This window comes from Enhydra lutris, unplaced genomic scaffold (assembly GCF_002288905.1).
Source record: "Enhydra lutris kenyoni isolate GAN:26980312 unplaced genomic scaffold, ASM228890v2 scaffoldscaffold56, whole genome shotgun sequence".
Lineage (NCBI taxonomy): Eukaryota > Metazoa > Chordata > Mammalia > Carnivora > Mustelidae > Enhydra > Enhydra lutris.
The window spans coordinates 7969429-7993975 of NW_019154140.1; the positions used below are offsets into that span (position 1 = coordinate 7969429).

Sequence of the window (24547 nt, forward strand, 5' to 3'; positions counted from 1 at the left end):
GGCACGTTGGGTGGGGTCGGCTGGAGGTGGGTGGAGAGGGGAGCAGAGGCGAAGGGCGAGCAGGGGCGCGGGGGATGGGGCCCTGCTCAGTCCGGGTAGATGATGAAGCCGGAGAAAGTGCTGTACTTGTTCGTGTTACCGCCGTGCACCTTCCCGCCGTCCAGCTTGATGAAGACTTCATCACCCACATCCAGGTGCAGGATGACACTGTTGCTGGCGTAGTCGTAGTTCTGGTCCGCGTCCTGAGCGATGGCGCTGGCCCGGACCTGGCGGAGAACACAACACGCCGCTCAGCCCCTGTGCGGAGCTCGGGTGTCGAGAAGCGTTGGGCGGAGTAGGTGCCCTGGGCCCGCGAAGGCGGGGCGAGGGGAACCGGCTGCAGGGGCTGGGGAGGAGAGAGAGCGCGCAGGAGACCGCTGAGCTTCTCAGGCACTGCTACTCCCCAGCTGTGCGACTTGACAAGTTTCACGCCTTCTCTGGTCCTCAATTTGAACTAGAAGATGGGAGGTCATAATAGAGCCGACCTCATAAGGTTGTTAGGATTAAGTGAGTTAGTACATAAGAAGTGAGTTAGAACAGCGCTTTGCACCTAGAAAACGCTCTATAGGGTTTGCTATTATTAGCATTCAAACAATAAAATTAGCCTGTAGGGTAATTGATAAGATTCTGAACCCACTCTGACCTCCTGAAGTTTCGTTCCCTTCCCTCAGTGATAGGGCACAGGTGCGTCTGTAGCCTGGGAGCGAGGGTGCGAGACATGGGAAGGTGCAATGATGCGTTTTCGCCTCTGGATGCCCTTTCCCCTTCTGGCGCCCACTGGCGCCAGGACATAGGGGTCGCCTTCCGCCCCAACAGGTAACCTCTTCTTCCCTCTGGCCTCGCTTCTGGTCGCCTAGGGCCGCCAGCCCCTTCCCCAGCCCCCCTCTTTGTGTCCCGCGGGGGCTGGTTATTAACTCATTAATTATTCATCATTATTCTAATCACTATTTACCGTCCCCAGGGCCGCAGCGCCCGCGCCGCGGAATACAGAGTGGGAGCCGCGCGGCCCCCGCCCCCCTCTGAAACCTGCACACTCTAGATAGACAGTCGCCCCCTCCTCCTGCTCGCAGATACCCTGCATAGACCACACACACCTACTCAAGGCCCCATGCAGATAGACACTGATCCATTCTCCCACCCCGCACCCACAGACACTCGCATCACGCGCGCACACACACACACACTCCCTTACACACAAACGGCTGTCACTCCCATGCAGGCACACATAGAGTCTCTCTTTCTTTGGGTCCCTGGGGCGGCCCTGCTGGGAGGAGACCCCAGTGCAATGCCTACTAGTCCTGGAGCAGCAGGGTGCTGCAGCTGGAGCAGGACCCGGGTCCATACCTCCAGGACCCGGGTCCATACCTCCAGGACCAGCAGGCCTGATGTGCCACGGTCCACATCTGGCGCACAGAGCATTCAGAGGTCACCGCTTAGCCCCAGTCTTACCCCCTGCAGCTTGTGGGGCCCAGGTGCCTTGCCCAACCCCCACTCCGCGGCCTCTCGTTCCCTCTCTGCATGCCCCAGTCCTCCTGCTGAGTCCTTGGAGCTATTCTCCCAAGTCAAGGTGGCAGTGACTCCAACTCTGACCACAGGGGCAGGAGCAGCAGAACCTGGAGGCCAGAGGTTGCCAGGGAAGATGTGGGGCCTACAGAACCAGCCCAGGGTCCAAAGCTTCTGCCTTATCTGTTCTTTGCCTCGTTCCCCTTCCAAATCCCTTTCATCATGCTGCCCAGCTGGCCGGTGAACTGCCACACGATTTCCACCTCTGCCTACTGACTCAGTATTAGCTAAGGGTAAGGCCAGCTCTAGAATGGTCTGAGGCCCTGGGTGAGTGTCGTCTTTCTTTTTTGCCTTTTACTCGGAAATACAAGCTGAATGCCCCCAACGAGAACAGCTGCCCACTGCCCATTGCCAGAGACCTGGATTCCATGCTAATTCAAAAGAGCCAGACTCCAGGTAGTTCACCCGTCCTGAGGCTGGGAAACCCAAAAGCCAGAAAGGCTGCCTCAGAAGAGAGGGTGGCCCAAGACAGGGCAAGAACAGACGCTAACTGGCAGGATGAGACACCAAAGAAGTTTTGGTGTAGGGTTGCCTGTAGTTGGAGAGTGAGGATAGCAGCTGCAGAGACATTAAGCTTTGAGTCCTAAGTTCCGAGTCTGACACCATTCCTAACGCTCTGTGAGACCCTGGGCAGGTCATTTCCTTTCTCTGGCCCCAATTCCTCTTCGGCTAAATGAAACAATTTGTAAGTTCTTGGCAGCCTGGCTTTTCTGGACTCAGTGACGCTGTTGGGGGGAAGGGTTCGTATGCAGCCCTCAGGTGGAATGAGTGCAGGGAGATTCAGAAAGCTACCAGGTCTGCTCTGGGCCTGGGTCGGGGAGGGGCACCTCACCTGTCCATTCTTCATCAGGTCGGCCCACATGCTGGTGCCGTCACCGCCGCGCATGAGTACATGGTAAGCGAAGAAGTAGACACCTGGCATGGGGCAGGTGAACTTGCCGCTGACCGCCTCGTAAGCGTTCCCCACATTGGTGACCACGTCGTCGAAGCGCAACACCTCGTAACCTTCGTGTGGCCGCCGCAGACCCGCGTAGAAGGCGATGCGAGGCACGTAGCCGGCAGGGGGCGCCACCCCGCCAGGGCCTGGGCCTGGAGGACCCGGTGGACCTGGCCTGCCCGGCTCTCCTGGAGGCCCTCTGGGGCCTGGGGGGCCCGGGGGCCCTCGCAGACCTGCCTTCCCGCGCCGGCCCACCTCTCCCTTGGCGCCCGGAGGGAAGGGGGGCACGGAGGCGGGCGCGCCGTCGGGTCCAGGGCCTCGCGGCCCGTGTGGGTCGCATACCATGCGGCAGCGACCCAGCATCTCATAGTGAGCCGGCCCGCGGGAGCTGTGCACCAGCAGCGGAATGGCCACCAGCAGCAGCAGCACCATGGCCACCCCGACGGCCGCGCCTGCCACCCGCTTGCGGCGGCTCAGCCGCGACGCGGCCAGGGCCAGCAGATCCTCTTCACTCTTGGGCGCAATGGCGGCGGAGGCCCGGGGCTCTCCGCGGGCCCCGGAGGCGGTGGCCGGGCTCGGGCCTGGGTCGGGACCCCCCACCCGACGGCTGCGCCCGGCCCCCCCGCCCCTGCGGGCTCCCGCCTCAGCGGTGCCGTTCCCCAAACCTTCCGTCAAGGCGGAGGTCCCCCCCGTGGGTTGGGCCAGGGGGCTCCCGACGGTTCAAAACCCGTGGTCCTCTATTACCCTCCCGTTCAGCCTAACGTTCCCGGGCGCCTGAAATCAGCGGCTTCTCGGACGGCCGGTTTCTTACAGATCTAGGATGCCTGCTCTCCGGACAGCTGTTTTCTCAAGGATGGCGGCGCCTAGGTCCCCGGCTACCCAGACGGATCGCTCCTGGCCAGAGCCAGGGACTACTCTCCGCGCTCTGGACGTCCCGGGCTCGGCGCTGCGGGTGGCGCCCTCCGGACTCGACCTCCTCATAGGTTTGCGCTCTGGCTCTTGGCGAGCACTGACGCACCTTTCTACCCCAGCCGCGGCCCCAGCCCCTGCTAGAGCCCTGGACCCGCGTTTCTCTCCAGCTGGAGCTCTACCTCTCTGCGTCCCTAACCTTCCTCCCCTCCCTCCCGGGGCGGCAGTGCGGGTGGTGTGAGCCGCTGCGCGGCGGGAGCCTCTATAAGCGGCCCGGGGCGGAGCGACCCCTGGCGCCCAGAGTGGGAAGCGCGGGGGCGGGGCAGGCAGAGGCCCCCACCCGCGTCCCCCCAGCTTCTCGGTTCCTGCCTGTTCTGAGCCGATTCTGCAGGAATTCACTGCCCCCACCCTATCCTTACTTTCACCCCACCCTGAGTTTGGTATTCCCAGAGCCCAGAGGAAGCCGGAAATAGATATGGGATAAAAAGGGGTCGACATACACACACAGAAAGAAGACAGACAGAGGTGGATTCCAGAGCTAAAAAAGCACCCCCTCCAAAGAAAGGCCCACAAACAGAAAGGGCGATAAGAGATTGAAATTCACCACCCCACGACCCTCAGTGCCGTGACCCAATAACACATGGTAAAGGCTTCAACAAGTACATGTTGGCCTGACCTGGAAAAGGCAAATTTCCAGCCACCCCTACCCTCGACCCCCAATGTTGGGGGCACAGAGCAGCGAAGAGGGTGAAGGAACGAGAGGGAAAAACAGATCAGGCTTGAGGAGTGAGCAGGAAACCGACAGGAAAGCAGAGAAGAAGCGACAGAGAAATCAAAGAGACAGAAAGCCAGATAGAGATGCAGAGACAGAGACAAAGCTTCGAAAAGAGACTAAGTGACAGGCCCAAAGGGGGTGAGGGAGAGACAGAGACAGAGAGAGAGAGAGACAAGAGCGGAGACAGGTTGACAGATCAAGAGAGAAATGTAAATGGCGCGCTGCAGAGAGACACCCAGGTCCGTGTTCGGACTCCAATGTGACATATCAACTGTGGGGAAGATGCGGGGGCGGGGCGGTTCTTCCAACAGAGTGGTAGGCTCCGGGTCTGTGCGATGTGACAGTGTGCTGGCAAGTGTGGACCAGGCCATGGTACCCTGGCCTTGTGTGTTTCTGGGTGAGCGGGATTGTGGATTGTGTGTTGGCTTTGTGTGTGTGTGGCGGGGGCAGTGGGGGGGACTGTTTGAAGGGAGGCTTTTTTACTTGGTTTCCTCTTAGCCCCTAAATGTGGGGCCCCATGAATGCCATGTTTCCTATCTTAGGACTGAAGAGTAGAGAATCTACTGGGGAGAAGGAGTCATAAAGCAGCTGTAGTCTCTCACTGGCCCTCCCCTGCCCAGCCCCGCACCACCCCTGCCCCAGTCTCAGACCTTGTCCAGCTGCAGCATCTCAGCCTCCTTCCCCTTCCCAAAAATCTGTGGTTAGATGGAAACCCAAAGAAGTTGGATCCCACATAGTAAATGTTGGAGGGAGGGATTTGAAGTTGGTTATGCAAATTAACACAACTAAAATGCAGATTAAATGCTGGGCACCCTCCTGTGAGAGGTGACTGTTTCTGTCATTCGGAGCGACCAAGAGGGGACACAAGCTTTGATAGGTCCCTCTCTGTGTGGGGTCAGGGTCTGGGGAAAAAAGCTTGTGGCTCCATCTTTCCTTAGGGTCTGGCACCTCTGGAGGAAATTTCTTGCCTACAAGGGACCCCAGGGCCAAAGGTTTGGAAAAGGAGCTCTGGGACCGGCAAAGGTGGCGATGTTTGGAGACTGTGGAGGTGGACAGCTGCAAAGGATGTCTTATTGACTAGGATAAGCCAGGGCTGTAATATACAGGAATAAGTTGTGCAAAATGGAAGACACAGGGCATACCAAGGCATGGTTATTGGGCAGAAAGTTATTCACCTCATCTTGTTTTCTGTACCCCTTTCCTGAACCTCCCAGCCCATAACAGTGCAGGAAGAAAGAGGTTGCTGAGGCTCCGGCCGGTGTGGAGGGAGGCCCCTCATGCTTGAAAGGTTGAGAGAGAAAGGATTGGCAGTCAGTGGGGGAGGGGCCTCCTCCTCCAACCATAAATACAAATTTTATTCAAGGTCTTTGTCGCCATTTGTCTTCCTCGGGGGGCTGAGGGCCATGTCGGCCCCGTGCATGTCTAATTCCGGAACTGCTCCCCCAGGCTGGATGATGGATGGATCAGAGAGGAGAGAGCAGGCCAGTGCTCACGCTGGCCTACCCTGCCCGGTCCTCAAGCCCCATCGTCCTCAGGTCCTGCCATCCTTCTCTTTCCTCCACACCCCTCCCCTACCCTCCCTCCGCTGACCAGAGGCCTTCACTGCTCAGCCCCATTCCCCACCCCACTCTCCTACTCACCGAGGCCCTCTTTTTGAGCCCCTCACCTCAGCCCCTTTCAGGTCCCAGCCCTCTTCTCTCTGGAGCGTCCCTTCTCCCGTCCCCAGCCCAGGCTGTGAGCTGCGGTGACCAGCAGGGCTGCAGGCGGCAGTGGGTCTGTGTGGTGGGGGGAGCGGGCTTGGCTCATAGGGAGCTGAGGGGCCAGCTCCATGAATTTATTCATGTTCTGTTGCTCTTTCCCCACGCTCTGGAATGAAGCTGCCAGCTCACCAGGTCCTTATTGCTTCCCCTGCAGCTGTCACATTCGGCCGATGAGGGACCTGGGTAGGGTCAAGGCCAGCCAGTGCTCCTGGGGCCAGAAGCCAAGTGTCTGGGCTCAAGAGGAAATGCTGAGGCCCAGGCTGGGGTCTGGGACGATTTATCCAGAGCTCCCCAGGCAGCCAAATTGGGAGGACCCAGGGAGGTGGTGTAGATGGGAATGGGAAGTAGGCAGAGAAGGGTGTGCTACAGAATGTAGCCAAGAGTGGTAAAGGTGGGGACGAGTCTGATGGGGAAAAGGGAAGGGAAAGGAGGCCTTTAAAGAGTTCCCTATCCTCCCCTCTTTACAAGCACAGCCCAGGGGTGCCCTGCTGGCTCTGTTGGAGGAGCATGTGACTCTTGATCTTGGGGTTGTGAGTTCAGGCTTCCGCCCCACTTTGGGTGTGGAGCTTACCTAAAAATAAATAAGTAAAATAAAAGTACAGCCCAAGCTGAATCCTACCTTAACCTCCACCCTTGACTCTGCACTAACCCTGACCCTAATCCCAAATTATGCACTTGGCTCATCTCCAGTCCTGAAATGAATTCTGACTCCATAACCTGAGCCTAAATGGAGCACATCTCTCGTCTGTCTTGTCCTGGAACCCAGGGGGTATCCCAAGAATTTCCTCCAGAGCTTACAGCCAGGTGTGCATCAGAGTTCTGAGGACCAGACTTTGGATTAGCATGTGATTAGCATATGATTTGCATGGGATATAGGCTTTCTACTCTGAGGAAGTTTTTGTGTTAAAATTTTATGAAGTCTAGTGGAAAGGTCCTGGCTCCTTGAAGGTTCTCTCTTTTTGTTCCTTCTCCCACACTCCTTGTTACTGACCCAGACCCCCTCAAGGGAAGAAGAGGAGTGAGGAGATGAACAATAGAGGGCTGATGGGAGGAACGATGCTAGCACTATGGCCTGTCCCTGTCACTAGCTGGGGAACCTCCATAAGCCTCAGTTTCCTCATTTGTAAAAGGAGAGAAACCAGTTGTCTGGTGTCACATTAAGATCTAAAAAAGCACTTTTGTTTGCTTGCACTCTCTCTTTCCTCACTTTTTGGGGTAATTCATAGTGTGGTCCCCAACCCCTCACACACATGCTGGCTTCCAGCTCCCACATGTAAGAGGACACAGAACTGGAAACAGCCTGGGTTGCCTCGTACCAAGCCCCTGGTATGACGAGGAAGGAACTTTGCCTGACTGAGAGGACAGGGGATAACATGGAAATGGAAATTATATAACTGAGTATTTGCTGTATTTGAAGGCTTTTATATACAAGTTCTTACTGCATCCTCACAACACCCCATAAGAGGTGGATATATTGTCTCCATTTTTACAGATGAGGGAATGGCCCAGAAAGTAGAAATGGCTTGTTCTGTATCACCCTGTAAGTGGCAGGCCTGGAACTAGAGTTCTAATCTCAGTGCCCCAGGGAAGAGACATGGAGACGTAGACAGTGCAAGGGGGAGAGAAGCAGGGCAGGAGTGAGGAGCGAGATTTGAACAGGTCTCAGAGGAGATCTATGTGTGTGAGGCCGAGAGGGCAGGGCCTAGGCTCAGTGTCCTTCATCCTCCACCCATGCTCTGGGGGACCTGACACCCAACAGATGCTCCAGTTTTGGCTAATGGTGGGTCGAGGAGGTTAGCTATGGAGAGCAGCTGTTCAAAAGAAGAGGAGTGGGCAGAGAATAGGGATGGAGAAGGAAACAAAATGAATCCGAGGAAAATTGTTTTCAAGAGGCTAAAGGGAGGAAAACTGGCCCAGGTAGGGGAGTAGCGCTGAGGGCCCCCTCCTTCTCCCAACATCTGTAGGAAAACAGTCTCGCACTTTACCCCATTGCGCGGAGGGTCGGCAGACCTTCCCCGCAGAGGGACAAGGCCAATATGCCACCGGGCCTAGGGCTGCCACTCCTCCCGGCACCGCTGCTCCGGGCAGCCTCGGGTTCAAAGGGCCGCGCGAGCGCCCACTGGACTGAGGGTAGGCTCCTGGTTCCCACGCGGACGGGACAGAACCTGTTTCCAAGGTGTTTGTCAGGCAAGATCGCGCTGCTGACTTACTTCCACAGCCCTTGACCCCTGGCCAGGGGCGTCTCCTCGCCCTGGCCTCGCTCTCCGCCTCCTTTTGCTCCCCTCCTCGCCCCCACCATCCGCCCGCTCCAGCCTCCAGTTAATGAAATGTGGCGAGCGGCCGCACAGACAGCTGTCAGACCCCTCATTTCTCCGCGGGGATATTGGATCCGCGCTGGGAGACCGACAGGTGAGCAAAGGAGGGGGTGTGCGAGGGGCCGAGGGAGGGGCGCCAGCTGGCGAGAGCCCAGAGCCCAAGAGGCAGCGCCTGAGCTCCAAGCCTCGAGGGCAAGGCTAAGCGGGGTCGGCCCTGGGATGTTCTTTCTGCTCACGGCTCTTTCCTCTTCTCCAAGCAGGAGATTTAACAAGCCCCATATCCACCGCGCCAGGACCCGGGTCCACCCGGGACTGCTAGTCCTGCACCCTAGGCGGGCCTGGCTACAGCGTGCGCCGCGCGCAGTGGCTCTGAGTCGGCGGCCGCGGCCCCGTGCTTCCTCCCACCTCCTTCCATTCCTTCCTTCTTGCTCCCCCTCCTTTCCGCGCTCCCTCCCCGGCGGCCGCGGCCTTTATTAGGGATTCCGCGGCTGTCGGTCCCGCCATCCATCCTGTCCGCCGGCAATTAGGCGGCCAGACAAAGAGCAGCTTCGGATGGATGAGGGTCCCGGCGGATCGGAAATGTGAAGGGTCAGCGCTGCCGCCCGCGGCGCACCCCGCTCCCCCCTCCGCATAATCACCGGCCGCCCGTCACTCAGCCGGCCGCCCGGGGAGCTCCGGGGCCCGGGCTGGGGAGAGGGCGGGGGTAGGACTACAGCCTAGGCGCCTAGGGCAAGGCGAGGACGGACCTGCAACAGGGGCACCTCCTGGGGGAGAACTGAGGGCTGCGGGAGGCGGGAGGCGGGAGGCACCTGCAGGAGAGAGAGGGCAGGATATGGCCCCGGGCGTGACCTGAAGGCGGACTGGGGGACAGCTGCCTTGGGGGCTTCCAGTGCGGAAGCAGGGATCTAGCTGTAGAAGGGAAGGGGGTGGTGGGCCAGGCGCCCCCTGCTGGGAGACTGAGGGACGAAGCCCTAAGGGCATCCGGTCCGTACAGGTGGAACAGCGCCCAAGACGAGCTTTCCTAGGGAAACTGAGGGTCTGTAGTCTGGTGCTCCTCCTATCGGAATAGAGTGATACTGCGTTCCTACTCCCCCATCTCTTAAGTGAGATCCAACCCATCCACGTCAAATCCAGAAAAGCTCCAAGGCTGGGCGAACCCGCACGCCGCCGAAAGGAAGTTCAAGGAGTCCGGGTTTTACTGCGGATTCTTTGGCGCTGGCTCCCAGCTGACAAATCAACATCTCAATCTGACAATTAGTGGTCGGGGTGGGGGGAGAGGGGCTCTCGCCGCCCGGGCCGCTTAGCCCTCCCGGGCGGCAGAGAGGTGGGCGGTGGCTGGCAGTGATGAACGACTCCGGGGGGGCCCGGGGCCCGGAGCGCGCATTCATTACTCGACTGACAGGCGGACGGCGGCCCGGCGAGCAGCGAGTGGACGTGCCGGGAAAGAGGCCAGTGGCAGGAGGGAGAGTCAGGGAGGCGTTTAATAGCCCCACCGACAGGTCAGCTCCCAATTCCTCGCCTCGACCCCGGTACTTGACTTCCTTGAGCTTGGCCTCTCAGGCGTTGGAGCTGGCTCTGGTTGTAGAATTTGGGGAGCGAGGGCGAGAACCTAAGCCCTCTCCTTGGGTTAGGCGATTTAAGGTCTAACCTCAAGAAAGTGTATGGACGTTTAGGACTGGGCGCTTCAGCCTGGCCTGGGAGGAATTGTGCGTGTCCGTGCACACAGAGGTGGCGTGGGTGACAGGGACTGATGAGTGTGAATCACACGTGGAAATCAGTGACAGTGTAGGTCAGTTTTAGGAATGTGTTGACCTGATTTTGTCAGTGCTGGTGTGTGTTGTGTGTGTCTGAGGATCAGCTGCAGCCTCTTCTTTCGTGTCTGTGCTGCCCCTAGCCCCCACACACACTACTTGCTGTCAGCTCTCTCTCCAGTTCTGTAGGAAATGGCAGTGTGCACAGTGACAGCTGAGGTATGCTGGTGGGGGTGGGGGGGATAGATGTTAACTGTGAGGATGCTGGTCTGGACAAGTGCTCCTTTCCATCATCTCCACCCCAAATACCACCCTTTCCCTATGCTTCCTGAAAGTAATGGATGCTTTTTCCAAAGCCTGGAGACCCAGCTGCTGAGTCCTGGGGAAGGAAGTGGCTACTAGAGTTTTCCATAGTCCACACCCCTACATATACAGTCTTCATCACATACAGGATGTGATCTCCAACACGTCTTAGTTTCCCAGTCTAGTGGTGGTCAGAGAGGAGGAGGTGGGTCTCAGGCAGCAGTCAGACCATCAGACTCCCAAGAGAACCCACCTCTTTGGGGCCTGGGCTAGGGGCCCCTCAGACCCTTATCTTTTGCTCCTCAGGTCCAGTTACTAGTTGACACCTTGGGAGAATAATGTTAATTCTAGTCTGATTCCTCTCTCTAATAACTCTCTTCCTTCACCTGGCTTTGTCCTCCACCACTCTCAAACACACCAAAAGGTTAAGCCTGACTTCTTTTCCAGTCCAGAATCTCCTGGGTCTATAGGGCAGAGTTGGGGAAGATTCTGGATCTCTGATCTCCCGTTTTGTTCTATGTGTCTTTCAGCCACCTTCCCTTTGCCTTGCTCTTCCTCATAGCTAGGGTATCTCTTTGAGCCTCTATGTCTTTGTTTCTGTACCTCTTCTTGTGTCCATGTTTAGGGATCGCCTCCAAATTTGTCTCCCTACATTTTGGGGTATGTCTTTGTTCCTCTGTGGCTTCTCCGTTTGGGGATACGCCAATGCAACGGTGAGGTCCATGGGAATGGGAAAGGGATCAGGGCTTCCTTCCTGCCCTCATCTAGAGGCAACTGCAACCCTAGGATGGCCAAGACCGGGTCGCTTCTCATTCTGGGCACAAGCACATGGTCGATGCCCCGCTGTCCGCCCCCACCCCCGCAGCCTCCCTCCTCCAGCAACCCCCAAGCCCCTCCGCCCGCCTGGAAAAGGCAAATTTGACATTTTTAAATCCGGAGCCTTAGAGGGATCGATGCGGCCCGGGGGCCCCGCCCGGGGTCGATATTCCTGATTGGGAAGCGGCCGCTGCGCAGAGCCCGCGTGTAAATCACCCGGACTGGGGGAGGGGGCACCGGAGCCAAAGCGTCCCAGGCGCGTGGAGCCAGGCGGTCTCCTGTCCAGGGCCGACCCCAGGGCAATGGAATGAGGAGACCGACAGGCCTCAGAGACGGGGAGACAGGCCCGCCCAGGGGTTCTTCCCCCTCCCCGGCCCAGCTCTGCCAAGTCTGCGGGCCGGCTCCGGTCTCGCTTCAGCGGCCGCCACCCTCCGTTGCCCCTGGAGCCGCCGGGGAGGCCGGTGTCGGAGCCAGCCATGCGGCGGCTCCTCTCAGGCCGCTCCCGCGGGGCCTGGGCTTCGGCTGCGGCTGTCACGAAGCCGACAGGCCAGGCGGGCCGGCAGGGGCGGGCGGCGGGGGAGAGGTTCGGGGGGAGGAAGGCTGGCGCGGCTCCGGCTCACAGTGGGCGCGCAACAGATGTTTGCGCAGTTGAGGGACAAGGTGGTGTGGGGGCACCAAGCGGCTGAAGGGCGCGGGCGGGGCAAAGGGTGGCCTAACCCCGTGGCGGGTGGGAGTCCGGTCATCCAGCGGGACTGAGCAGACACCCGAGGGGCGCTCTGGGGACCGCCGAGCTGGGATAGAACCCCTTCTGCTGTGACCCGGGTATCAAAAACAAAAGAGAATGGGAGAGCGGGGAAGTTTGGGCCCCACCTACAACCGCCTCGGCAGCCCCTGCCCTCCAATCCTCCCAGTTCTCTGTTGGGGAAACAGAGGCAGTCAAAGCTGGGAAGGTCCAGGAAGGTTAAAAGCGGGATGGGCAGCGAGGCTGAGGCACCGACCAGAGTTCCCGCGTGGGTCTCTGGATTCACCTGCCCGCCCTGGTCCGCTTGTGGGTTGATACTCCGCGGCGTCTCCCACCGCCGTTCAGGCCCTCCCCTCCCGCTTCAGCTTGTCAGATTCCCCCCACTCCCCACCTCTCGCCAGTTTATAGAACAACAATTTGGGGAAAACAATCCGGGCCGAGTGACGGCCCCGTAATTGTGACAAAGTGAGTGCGGGCGGCTGGAGAGAGCGCTAGGGCGGGAGAGCGGCGGGGCGAGGCGGCGGCAGGGGCGCCTCCTGTCCGCCCCGCCGCCCTCTCGTTCTCATTCCGGTCACCTCCCATCCCTCTCCTTGACTCTTCTCCAATTCTTCTTCTCCTGGCCCCTCGCGCCTCCCTTCGCTTGTTCCTCCATCGCTCTTCCCTTTCCTCTCGGTAACGGCCCTTCTCCCGTCCCCACCCCGGCCGCCCCTCCCGCGGTGCGCTTTTTCTTCCCTCACTTCTCCCTCTCTCCTCCGCCCTGCATTCCTTTCTCCATATTTTCCGCACACTCCTGTAGCCCTTGGGCCCCTGGCTTCCACCGCACAATGCGCTTCTCTCCCCACCCAGCCCTCGCTGCCTAAAATCGAACCCTGAGCCCGGTCCCCGACCACCACTCTCTGGGAGGCCAGCGCCGCCCAGCAGTCTTGGATTCCTCCTGCCTCAGAGCTGGCGGCGCGCTGCGGCCCAGGGGCCAGGCGCCCTTCCCCTTCCCTCCCCGTTCCGCTGCTGTCTCCCCCACCCCGCTTCCAGCGCCGGGAGCGAGTTTGTTTGTCCAGCGGCGGCCGCCGCCGCCCGAGCTGTTTGCCCAGCTTAGCGCGCCGCCTTGCAGAGCGGGCCCAATTAAGTCTCATTCATTATTCAGCGGCCTTCCGCCCCCGCCCCCCAGCTGGTGGCTCCAGCGTCGCTGTGGGGCCCCTCCCAGCCCTGGCCCATCAGTGAGCCCTAAGGCGCCTTAGGCGAGCCGCGGTCTCTCCCCCGGCCGGGATAAGGGCTGGGGGCTGGCGGTGTGGAGGAACAGAAGCACTCTGTCCGCTACACGGAGGAGACGGGCGTGGGGGCCACTAGGCCCACCCTACCCCCGAGTCAAGGCTGGGGGACCTTGGAGATCTAAGCTTTTCCCTCCCCTTACAGGCCCCAGAAGCGGCGTGACTTGGCCAAGGTCATTGGGCAGAACAGGGATTGGAGCCCAGGGCAGTGAAGCGAAGGCATCTTGCATCCCAGCTCCTTCCCAACATCGAGGTGGGAGGAAGGCAGACTGCTCTGGTGCGGCGGCCTCGCTCTCGCTCTGCTCTCCTGCTGGGACGCCCCTCACCCCATATCCGTTTTTGCTACTGTTTCTGCCTCTTGCCCATAGGCCTCAGGATACAGCGGAATTGGGGCTCCCGCAAGATCTGGAGGCCCCTCAGGTCTCAGGCTCAGGTCTAGATGTAATCCCCCTTACTGGCAGGCCTGGAGGTGGGGCAGATGAGGCAAACTCGGGGCTGGAGTCAGCCTTAGAGGAATTGGAAGTGGAGCCACGCAAGGCGGTCTTGAAAGACAACTGAGTAGGAAGAGAGCGCACCCTGAGGTGAAAGACAAGTCACCCTCTCATCTGTAGGGGTGGAAAGGGGCGATCAAGGTCCATTTCTGCGTTTATAGGGAACAGCTCTAGGAGGCTTTGCCCCCGCAACTGGACAAGGTGAGTGTGGAGACCCGCCCGACCCCGCCCTTCCGTAGGCGGCAGCGCCACCTCGTGGTGGCGGTACCGCCGTGCGGGCGCGCAGGGCCTGGAGTGCCGCGCTGCGCCAGCCCTTTTGAGCCAGGGGAGGCTGCGTGCGCCCTGAAAGGCTTACACCTAGTTCTCCCCAAAGGGCGGGCGAGAGGAGCCCAGAGGCCGAAAGGTGATCCGGAAGAGGCTGGGGCGGGTGGAGAAGGGTGTTTAGGGAGGGGCCTGACCCGGACGGCCCCACTTCCGTGACACAGCAAACGCAGAAAGACAAAGTCCATTTGGATGCGAGTGGGAACGGAGTGAGAGGGGCCATTTTGACTTTCTAGTTAAAGGAAATGACTGGTCTGACGGGGTCTGGGAGCCGAAGTACCCAGGTACGGCCGCCCACCCTGGGACTAGCGGGTAACTGGCTGGTGGTCTTGAGGCCCGCTCTGCGTGGCGGGGAGACACTGGCAGGCACATGTTGGCGTCTGGTTTGGTGTTCATCGGACCTCTTTGTAGAGACTGAAGTCCACCTTTGCGGGGTGCCAGGGTCTAGGTCAAAATATGTTAGTTTTCCAGAGCTGTTAAGTGAAGGGACCTCAGGACCTCTTTCAGGTGTGACTTGTGGGAAGATTGCATGGCTTGGAGTGATGGGAATGCTGGAGAGGGGCTGAAACCTCGGCCGTGCGTCTGAGGGCAGCCATAGTGTGACGCTGAGGAGCGCTGGGAGGGGCAGAGGACTTTCAAAATGTGTAGGAACTTTAGAAGGTCATTCTATTCACTCCATTCCCCATAAGCCATTCCAGCAATCGGTGGTCTGAAACTTAAGCTGCGGCTTTTTTGTTCATGTGCTGAGTTCCACAACTGAAAGCATCTAAAAACATTTTTACTCCTAAATTTGGAGTTGCTATGCTTGTAAAGAAAACAGAAATGAGGGGCCAGACCAAAGGGTATGGGAGAATCAGCATTTCAGGCACACTCAGGAAGATCTGCACTTGATTCTTATTGGAAGGAGAAATGGTTTACTGGGTTGGGATCTGGATATAGTCTTACCACTGCTTTTTCCTATCTCTTAGGGTCTAAGGATAACTCTGGGACCATGACAGCCATGACTCTCACAGATGACCCCAGATTTCTGCATTCTGGGCAATGTCAGGTGCCACTGAACTTGATCTGACATGCTTTCCCTAGAGGATGGCCAAGGGGCTCTTGGTGACCTATGCCCTCTGGGCTGTAGGGGGCCCTGCTGGGCTCCACCACCTGTACCTGGGGCGGGACAGTCATGCACTGCTCTGGATGCTTACCCTGGGGGGTGGTGGGCTGGGCTGGCTCTGGGAATTCTGGAAGCTCCCAAGCTTTGTAGCTCAGGCCAACAGAACCCAGGGGCAGAGGCAGAGATCGGAAGGGAGGACACCCCCTCTGAGTCTTACTCGCTTTGTCGCCCAGATGATAGTGGGCATCTATTTTGGCCTGGTGGCTCTCATTGGCCTTTCTTTCATGGCCAACTTCTATATTGTGGGCCTTCCACTGGCAGTTGGCTTAGGGGTCTTGCTGGTGGCTGCTGTTGGCAACCAGACCACAGACTTTAAGAATACTCTAGGGGCAGCATTTCTTACTTCCCCTCTCTTCTATGGCCGCCCCATAGCCATTCTGCCCATTAGCTTGTCTGCCAGCATTACAGCCCAGAAGCATCGCCGCTATAAAGCTTCCATTGGGTCAGAGACGCTCAGCATTCGGCTCTATCGTCTGGGCCTGGCTTACCTGGCTTTCACAGGTCCACTAGCCTACAGCACCTTTTGCAACACAGCTGCCACCCTCAGCTACGTAGCAGAAACCCTTGGCTCCTTCTTGAGTTGGTTCAGCTTCTTTCCCCTCATTGGCCCCCTCATGGAGTCTGTCCTCCTTCTGCCTTACCGGGGCTGGAGGCTGCTGATGGGGGATCCTCGCTTCAGCAGCAGCAACTTCCAGGAGTGGGAGAAGCTCTATAAGTTTGTTAGCAGTTTTCAGGATGAGAAGCGCCAGCTGGCTTACCAGGTAAGGCCTTGTTCCCTCTCTTTCCTGGCTGGGGCAGCTCTGGGAGTTCAGCTAAGCTTTATTGGAAATGATGCAGCCTTATGTGGAAGTACTGTTTTCATGTCTGCTGGGTCGGGCCCTAGAAGGCTGTCCTGGTTTCTTTGGGCTTCTTTGTGCAATGGGTGAAGGTACAGAGGCTCTAACAGTGAGTGGGAAAAGGATAGAAAAGGATACATATATATTGTTTAACTTTTATTGAGACATATATAAAGTATATAAAGTTTATGTACTTATACATCTATGTAACCACCACTCAAATCTCAGAGGGAACCTCTATTCTGACTTCTGTTACCATAGATTAGTTTTGCCCATTCTTGAATTTCAGATAAATGGAATCATTCAGTATGTACTCTTTTATGTCTGACTTCTTTCTTTCTAAAATTAACTTATTTTTGTTTTATTTATCTTTTATTTTTATTTATATCATATATATAAATATCATATATATATAACATATATCATATATATCATATTTATATCATATATATATCATATATATATATAAAATTTTATTTTTTTAAAGTAGCCTCCATTCCCAACATGGGCCTTGAACTCACAACCCTGAGATTCAAAGTCACACACTCTACCAACTGAGCCAGCTAGACACACCATGTCTGAATTCTTTCATTCAACATTATGTTTGTGGGATTTATTCATACTATTGCATGCAGATAAATTGTTTCCATTGTTGCATAGTATCCCATTGTATGAATATACTACACATTATCTATCCACTCCATTGTCTGTGGACATTTGGATTAGTTCCAGTTTGGGACCATTCTGATCAAATTGCTGTGAACATTCTCATATGTGTCTTTGGTGGATATATATGCTTATTTCTCTTGCAAGGAGGAGACCTTTGTCAGGGATGTGAAGTCCCAGGTTAGAAAATGGGCTGCTGTGATTCAAGGCAAATCTTGGTTCTTGCCATGAGATCCAGGCTAGCCCATGCTGGAATTCTAATCTGAGGCTCTGGGCCTTTCTCTCAGGCCAGTAGAAGTCAACTCCAGAGATAGCACAGCCTGATTTAGCAAAGAAGCAGGAGAGGCTCAGGTGCTCTGAAACTTATGGAATTCTAATTCATCAGCTTCTGTTTCCCTAAGGTTTTGAGTCTCTCAGAGGGAGCAACAAATGAAGAAATACATCAAAGATATCGGGAGCTAGTAAAGATCTGGCACCCTGACCACAACAGGCACCGGACCGAGGAGGCTGAGAGGCATTTCCTGGAGATTCAGGCTGCGTATGAAGTCTTGAGTCAGCCCAGAAAGCCCAGGGGATCCTGGAGGTGAGAAGAAATTTCCCCTTGGGGATGGACTCTTTCTGGCAGAACGAAGCAGCTTGTCCCAGCCCAGATTTGCCTACTTAGGTCATCCCAATGGCGTTAAAGAAACTGTCCGCTTGCAGTGGGGGTGACAACAACTTAAAGGGGTAAGAAAGCTTTTGTGGTAGAAGAATGTATTCATGTTGCAAATTTCTGAATTCTCATTATTGTATTCCTGACAATTTCTTCTTAAAATCAGATAGTGAAATGAAAGGCATATTATAAAAACCAGTAAAATATCTTTTAGAGAATATACTACCATGCTCTGCCCTGGTATGCTGATGAGTGATGGAGGAAGGTTGTTTTATCAATTTCTTCCCTTCCCTCCCATTTCCTCCCCTTCCCTCCCCTCCTCTTTGTTTCCTTTCCTTTCCTTCCTTCCTTTCTTTTTTTCTGTCTTTCTGTCTTTCTTTCATTCTCTCTCTCTCTCTCCTTTCTTTCTTTCTTTCTTTCTCTCTTTCTTTCCCAGAGTTAGGAGATTTGAAGGAAAAATATGAATGTTCTACCATTTCACAAGCTGTCCTGTGCAGAAGGGATTTGATTTATTCTACAGATTACCAATGGGTAAGAGAGGGGTTAAATTTAAAAATTTCAGAAAAATATCTTTTTTTAAAAAAATGTTATTTATTTATTTGACAGACAGAGATCACAAGTAGGCAGAGAGAGAGGAGGAAGCTGGCTCCCTGCAGAGCAGAGAGCCACATGCAGGGCTCGATCCCAGGACCTGGGATCATGACCTGAGCCGAAGGCAGAGGCTTTAACCCACTGAGCCACCCAGGTGCCCCCAGAAAAATATCTTAATTCCATTTATAGGAGAGCTTTACTAGGAGCTACACTTTTCCCAAGAAGGAACAAGCTGCCATGGGATGGGGATAGCACTCCCATCACAAACTTCTCTGCTTAATGAAGTATTGTAGAGAGCCCTCAGATTTTACGTGGGTGGTTGGACTGGCTGAGTTCTCAGGTGTCCCCCAGACTCGGGGTATGACTCTGAACTACATACTCCGCTGCCTAGGAGCCTACAGTCTGGTGGGGGATATAGCATATACAATGGACACAGATTTCAAAGTTCGCCTCCTTCAGTGTTTTGAACTAAGTGTCATAAGAAGCATAAATAGAGTGTACTGGAACATTGGAGAAGGGACAGATGACATTGTTTTATAGGGACTCATGGGAAAATTCATGATTTAAAAAAAATTTTTTTTAAAAGATTTTATTTATTTATCTCACAGAGAGCAATCACAAGTAGGTAGAGAGGCAGGCAGAGAGAGGGGGAAGCAGGCTCCTGTTGAGCAGAGAGCCTGATTCGGGGCTCGATCCCAGGACCCCAAGACCATGATCGGAGCTGAAGGCAGAGGCTTAACCACTGAGCCACCCAGGCACCCCAAAATTCATGATTTTATATCTCATATGCCTTTATGGGGACTTTGGGGAAACCCTAGGGAACCAGGAGCATGTCAACAGGGTCTTATTTCATTCCTATATAACCAGCCAAGTGTGGAAGAAATAGTCTAGGATACACAGGGACACTGGAGAACAGGAATGTGATGTTAAAATTCTAAACCTTTACTCTAGCTTTCTTGCTCTTCTTTTGTGTTTGTGTACATGCCTCAAGCTTTTAATTTTTTTCCTTTTTTTCCTGGAAATTAATGCTGAGTAGGGTATATATATTTTTTAAAAAGTAGAATTATTTTGGCTAGTATTTCTTGCAGACTAAAACAAAATATGGTCTGATCAATGGAGAAGAATGAAATTGGTAGATTTTTTTCTTTGTATTCATATATTAAAAAAATAAAAAAATTTTGTCAATGAATTTATATGCTATGATTTTAAGACCAAATTAACTTTTACATCTTTTTAAAGTTGCCAAAAATTGATACACTTCTTCTGAAAAACACAATTTTTCAGATTATCACATGGAATTTTAATGAGGCATTTTCATAGGGTATTGATTAGTAACTTACTAACATGATATGTAGTACTATTTCTGCAAAATGTAAATATATTGAAAATAGTGTATAAAGAAGAAACAAAAGAATGATTAAGGGCTTTATTTGATTTGGAAAATAATTTTACTGTTCTCAAATTTTGTTATGAGCTTTGTTACAAAAATATGGCTATATTTTAATTTACTCAAATAGGAACTATCAATGAGCAGTTTCTGTTGTTTCAACATGAGCAATGCTACAATAAATATCTTTAAATGTGTGTATTGGTGCTTTTTGTTTTTTTGATAGTAGAGTCCGATAAGTGATAATTTAGGGTCAATCAGAATGTATATTTTGTTTTTTATTTTTTTTTTAAAGATTTTATTTATTTATTTGACAGAAAGATCACAGGTAGACAAAGAGGCAGGCAGAGAGAGAGGGGGAAGCATGCTCCCCGCTGAGCAGAGAGCCCAATGCGGGGCTCAATCCCAGGACCCTGAGACCATGACCTGAGCTGAAGGCAGAGGCTTAACTCGCTGAGCCACCCAGGCGCCCCTATTTTATTTTATTTTTATTTTTAAACTTTTATTTATTCATCTGAGAGAGAGAGAGAGAGAACCTGAGCAGGGCAAGGGGCAGAGGGATAAGCAGACTCCCGCTGAAAGCTGAGCCTGACTTGGGGCTCAATCCCAGAACTCTGAGATCATGACCTAAGCCAGTCAGACGCTCAACCAACTCAGCCACCCAGGCACCCCCAGAATGTATATTTTAAATTTTCATTGATACTGTATCAGGTTACTTGTGGAAAAGATTATAGCAGTTTACACGTCTACCAACAGTGTAAGAAACTGGCCCATTCCTTGTAACTGGAATGGACTGTTAACCAGTATTAAATTTTTGCCAAAATGATAGGTGAGAAATAGTATTTGATTACTTTAATTTGCCTTTCCCTGACTCATACTAAAGTTCAGCATCTTTTCAAGTTTTTCTTGGGTTGTTGCATTTCTTCTTCAGTGAATGCCTGAAAGTCTTATCTCCCTTAAAAAAACTTACGTTCGGGACGCCTGGGTGGCTCAGTTGGTTGGACGACTGCCTTTGGCTCAGGTCATGATCCCCGAGTCCCTGGATCGAGTCCCGCATCGGGCTCCCAGCTCCACTGGGAGTCTGCTTCTCCCTCTGACTTTCTCCTTGCTCAAGCTCTCTCTCACTGCCTTTCTCTCAATAAATAAATAAAAATCTTTAATTAAAAAAAAGACAAAAAACAAACAAACAAAAAAAACCTTACGTTCCCGGGGCGCCTGGGTGGCTCAGTGGGTTAAAGCCTCTGCCTTCGGCTCAGGTCATGATCCCAGGGTTCTGGGATCGAGCCCCACATCGGGCTCTCTGCTCAGCAGGGAGACTGCTTCCTCCTCTCTCTCTGCCTGCCTCTCTGCCTACTTTGCGATCTCTGTCTGTCAAATAAATAAATAAAATCTTAAAAAAAAAAAACAAACAAACTTATGTTCCTGGGGTGCCTGGGTAGCTCAGAGGTTAAGCCTCTGCCTTCAGCTCAGGTCATGATCTCAGGGTCCTGGGATTGAGCCCTGCATTGGGCTCTCTGCTTGGCGGGGAGCCTGCTTCCCCCCCCACTCTCTGCCTGCCTCTCTGCCTACTGGTGATCTCTCTCTCTGTCAAATAAATAAGTAAAATCTTTTAAAAAATTAAAAAAAAACAAAAACTTATTTTCCTACTTGTCTTTATGAGATCTATTTTGTTGGTATCCTTGTTTGTTAGGAACTTTAACCATTTGTCATAGATTTATATTTTTCTCCAGTCTATGATTTGTCTTTTGACTTTAACCATAGGTTTTAGAATCAGAAGGATTAGTATTAGGATTTGAATCTGGTTCCATGATTTTCTAGCTGTTTGTGATCCTGGGTTTCTTTGGTCTCTGAGAGCCTTAGTTTCCCCTAAAAATTGAGATAATAGTGTGTACTTTTTTTTTTTTTAATTAAGTAGGCTCTAAGCCCAGTTGGGGCTTGAACTCATGACCCTGAGATTAAAAGTCTCAGGCTCTACCAACTGAGCCAGCCAGGAACCCCCATAGTATGTACTTTTTTTTTTCTTCCAAGATTTCATTTAGATTCAAGTTAAACAACAGTATATACTTTTTAATATATATTTTTAAAGATTTTATTTATTTATTTGACAGAAAGAGATCACAGGCAGAGGCCAAAGGCAGAGGCTTTAACCCACTGAGCCACCCAGGCGCCCCAACAATAGTATATACTTTTAAAGGATTGCTGGGATAAAGAAGCTACCATATGTAGAGTGGACAAATAATTCAGTATAATACTTTCCCCTTTTCAGCCCACATAAGGAAATAGGGCTTGAGTATCTAGGGAGTTAACTGGTATGGAATGAAGGTTCTACTTGTAAGGCTGAATTTTCTTAGAGTATATAGTATATTTTCTATTTTTAAAAAGTTTTCCTCTTGATTTCCTGCATATCTCTGTAATGCTCACAGATAACGGTTAGAAAGAAGTAAATAGGAATGATGGATTGGTTGTGTTGTTGATGGTAGGGTTCCCAGCAGTCCCGCTTCTTCACCCATTCTTTCCTAGACTCTCTCTCGTTTTATAATTAGAAAAATTCCAGCCTTTCTTAGCTGTTTATCGGGAACCAGGGAAGTGGTTTGGGTTTGGCTGTTCTTGGGCTGTAGTTTCAAAATGGGGCAGAGCTCATCTGGGCCAGTTTGATCGTAGAAGTCCTCAGAGTGAGACAACTCTGAGGGTGAGATGAATCTTTGGGAAGGGAGTTGGGAAACTGCTTGTAAGACGGCCCTTTTCACCTGCAGATTCTCCTTGTAGAAATCTCTTGTCATCCTTTGGCACATTCATTTCGATTAGGGATGCTATTCCCTGACATCTGGAGTCTCGGTCCTTCTATGAAGAACAGAGAGGTGTTACACTTTCTCAGGTGTTAAAGCATGGCCATCTCACACCCAGCCAAGCCACATTGGTCATGTTAGTGTGGATTGGTTTTGCACAAGAGAGATTTTTGTGGGCATGGGCTGGGGCACTAAGAAGTAAGAAGTGAGGGGCGCCTGGGTGGCTCAGTGGGTTAAAGCCTCTGCCTTCAGCTCAGGTCATGATCCCAGGGTACTGGGATCGAGCCCTGCATCAGGCTCTCTGCTCAGCAGGGAGCCTGCTTCTGCCTGTCTGCCTACTTGTGATCTCTGTCTATCAAATAAATAAATAAAATCTTAAAAAAAAAAAAGAAGTAAGAAGTGAGAAAGAGACTAAAGAATGTTTACCTCTCAGTAGGAAAGACTGGTTAAACCATATTTGGATTTTATCTTCCTTCCCAAAGCACTGATATAGCAAAAATCAGCTGAAAGTAGAAATCCATTGTAAAATAATTATATATTTATATAAACCTAACACATTAGGAAGTGTGAGGTCTTCCTTATTCTCTACCTGAGTAGATTTAATAAAATCCAGTGATTTCATATTCTCCCATTCCCACAAATTAAAGAAATGTATAGACCCTTTAAAGAGTTGGTAGGGAATTGAGAAGACCTCTATGCCAAGTACTCGTTCAGTGCAGAATCTTGAGAACAGCTTTCCTTAAAGATTTCTATTTCAGCTTTTTTTTTCCTAAAAGATTTTATTTATTTATTTGACAGGCAGAGATCACAAGCAGGCAGAGAAGCAGTCAGAGAGAGAGAGGGAGGAAGCAGGCTCCCTGCTGAGCAGAGAGCCCGATGTGGGGCTCGATCCCAGGACCCTGAGATCATGACCTGAGCTGAAGGCAGAGGCTTTAACCCACTGAGCCACCCAGGCGCCCTCTATTTCAGCTTTTGACTCAATTGGAAATCTGCTCCCTGCTTCACCCGTTGGGCATCCTTAATTGTTAAGTTCTTTCATGGGACTGAAATTTGCTTCCCTGTAATTTCTTTCTAGATCTGCCATCTCTTGTTACAAAGAACAAAACCCAACAAAAACCCCTTTCTTGATAAGAACTTGCCCTTCATTTCCTACCCCTCTAAATCTTCCCTTTTCTGTCTTAAACATTGCCTTGTTTGTGGAAGTGCACTGCAGTTTGGTAGAAAGAGACAGATGGAGAAGTGAGGAGATAGGCTGCTCCCTCCACTTCTTGTGGGACCAGCCTGCTGCTTTACCACTCCGGGCCTCAGTTTTTTCTTCATGATATGAGGAAGCCAGACTTAGATGACCTTTGAGATTGCTATCCATACTGGATGCTGGGTTCTTAACTTTTCAGCTAAGGCTTTTGCTAAATAGTTCTGTTTTGTCATCTTCTGTCTGCCCTCTTGTGGACACTGTCCCCGGGAAGAAAATAAAATATTCAGTTGATTGAGAGACCATATAATGGCCCCCACCTCCCCCCCCGCCCACACAAAAATTTAACCTACATTAAACTGTTTTCGTGTTTTCATGTTCCCATGTAGTCCTCATCCATAAATGTACATAATTAATTTTTACATGAGTGAATCATATCAAGGACACAATTTGGTATGGCTTTCCCCCTCATTGAATCATGCACTTTATATATTATTATGAAGACATATATATGTGTGTGTGTGTATATATATATGTTACTATGAAGACATACATGTATTTAATTGAGACGAATTCACATACCATAAAATTCATCCTTTTTTTTTTTGTATTGTGTTAGGTGTTCCCTGATTCATTGTTGGCAAAAATTCATCCTTTTAATGTATACAGTTTAGTGGTTTTTAGTATATTCATAAGGTTGCGCAACCATCACCACTATCTAATTCCAGATGTTCTTTGCCTCCCTCAAAACAAACGCCCGTACCCATTAGTGATCATTCTCTGTTCTCCCCTCCCCCAGCCACTAGCAACCACTAATACTTTCTGTCTCTACAGATTTGCCTATCCTGGACACATTATACAAATAAAATCATACAATGTCTCCTTTTGTGTCTGGCTTTTTTTTCACTTAGCCTAGTGTTTTCAAGATTCGTCCATGTTGTAGCATGCATTAGCATTCTGTTTCTTGTTTGATTTTTTCAAATAGCTTGTCATTATATTTTAATGCTGTATAATATTCCCTTTTTGGGAGACATTTAAGCTATTAATATATATTATATATATATATATATACACATAAATATATATATATATGTATATGTTATAAAGAATGCTGCATCGATATCTTCATGTTTCTAATTCATCTATTCTCTTGAATTTTTTTCAGAATAAATTCCCATGGGTGGGATTACTGGGTCAAAGGGTATGAACATTTTTATGGCTCTTGTCAATATTGCTCTTAAATTGTGCCCAGAACTAAATGCAATTCTCAGATGTGTTCAGACAG

At 52.0% G+C, this 24547-nt stretch overlaps 2 protein-coding genes across 2 annotated transcripts; one reads left to right on the top strand and one right to left on the bottom strand.

Moving 5' to 3' along the window:
- Nucleotides 1-86: 86 nt before the first annotated feature.
- On the bottom strand, nt 87-2971 carry LOC111158006 (complement C1q like 4). The gene is made up of 2 exons (XM_022519779.1): nt 2435-2971; nt 87-266 (listed from the first exon to the last, which is right to left on the bottom strand). The coding sequence occupies exons 1-2, from the start codon at nt 2969-2971 to the stop codon at nt 87-89; spliced, it is 717 nt and encodes a 238-aa protein (XP_022375487.1).
- Nucleotides 2972-14123: 11152 nt separating this feature from the next.
- Nucleotides 14124-17599, top strand: LOC111158009 (DnaJ heat shock protein family (Hsp40) member C22). The gene is made up of 3 exons (XM_022519785.1): nt 14124-14271; nt 14956-15913; nt 17056-17599. Exons 2-3 carry the CDS (start codon nt 15074-15076, stop codon nt 17239-17241), a joined length of 1026 nt encoding a protein of 341 aa, XP_022375493.1. The 5' UTR covers nt 14124-14271; nt 14956-15073; the 3' UTR covers nt 17242-17599.
- Nucleotides 17600-24547: the final 6948 nt, after the last annotated feature.

Excerpts from the sequence above, each read along its gene's own strand:
- LOC111158006 (XM_022519779.1), bottom strand. The coding sequence starts at position 2,971 with ATGGTGCTGCTGCTGCTGGTGGCCATTCCGCTGCTGGTGCACAGCTCC. Across the intron at positions 267-2,434 it reads ACCTGATGAAGAATGGACAG|GTCCGGGCCAGCGCCATCGC; the intron begins GTGAGGTGCCCC and ends GTTCTCCGCCAG.
- LOC111158009 (XM_022519785.1), top strand. The coding sequence starts at position 15,074 with ATGGCCAAGGGGCTCTTGGTGACCTATGCCCTCTGGGCTGTAGGGGGC. Across the intron at positions 15,914-17,055 it reads AGCGCCAGCTGGCTTACCAG|GTTTTGAGTCTCTCAGAGGG; the intron begins GTAAGGCCTTGT and ends TGTTTCCCTAAG.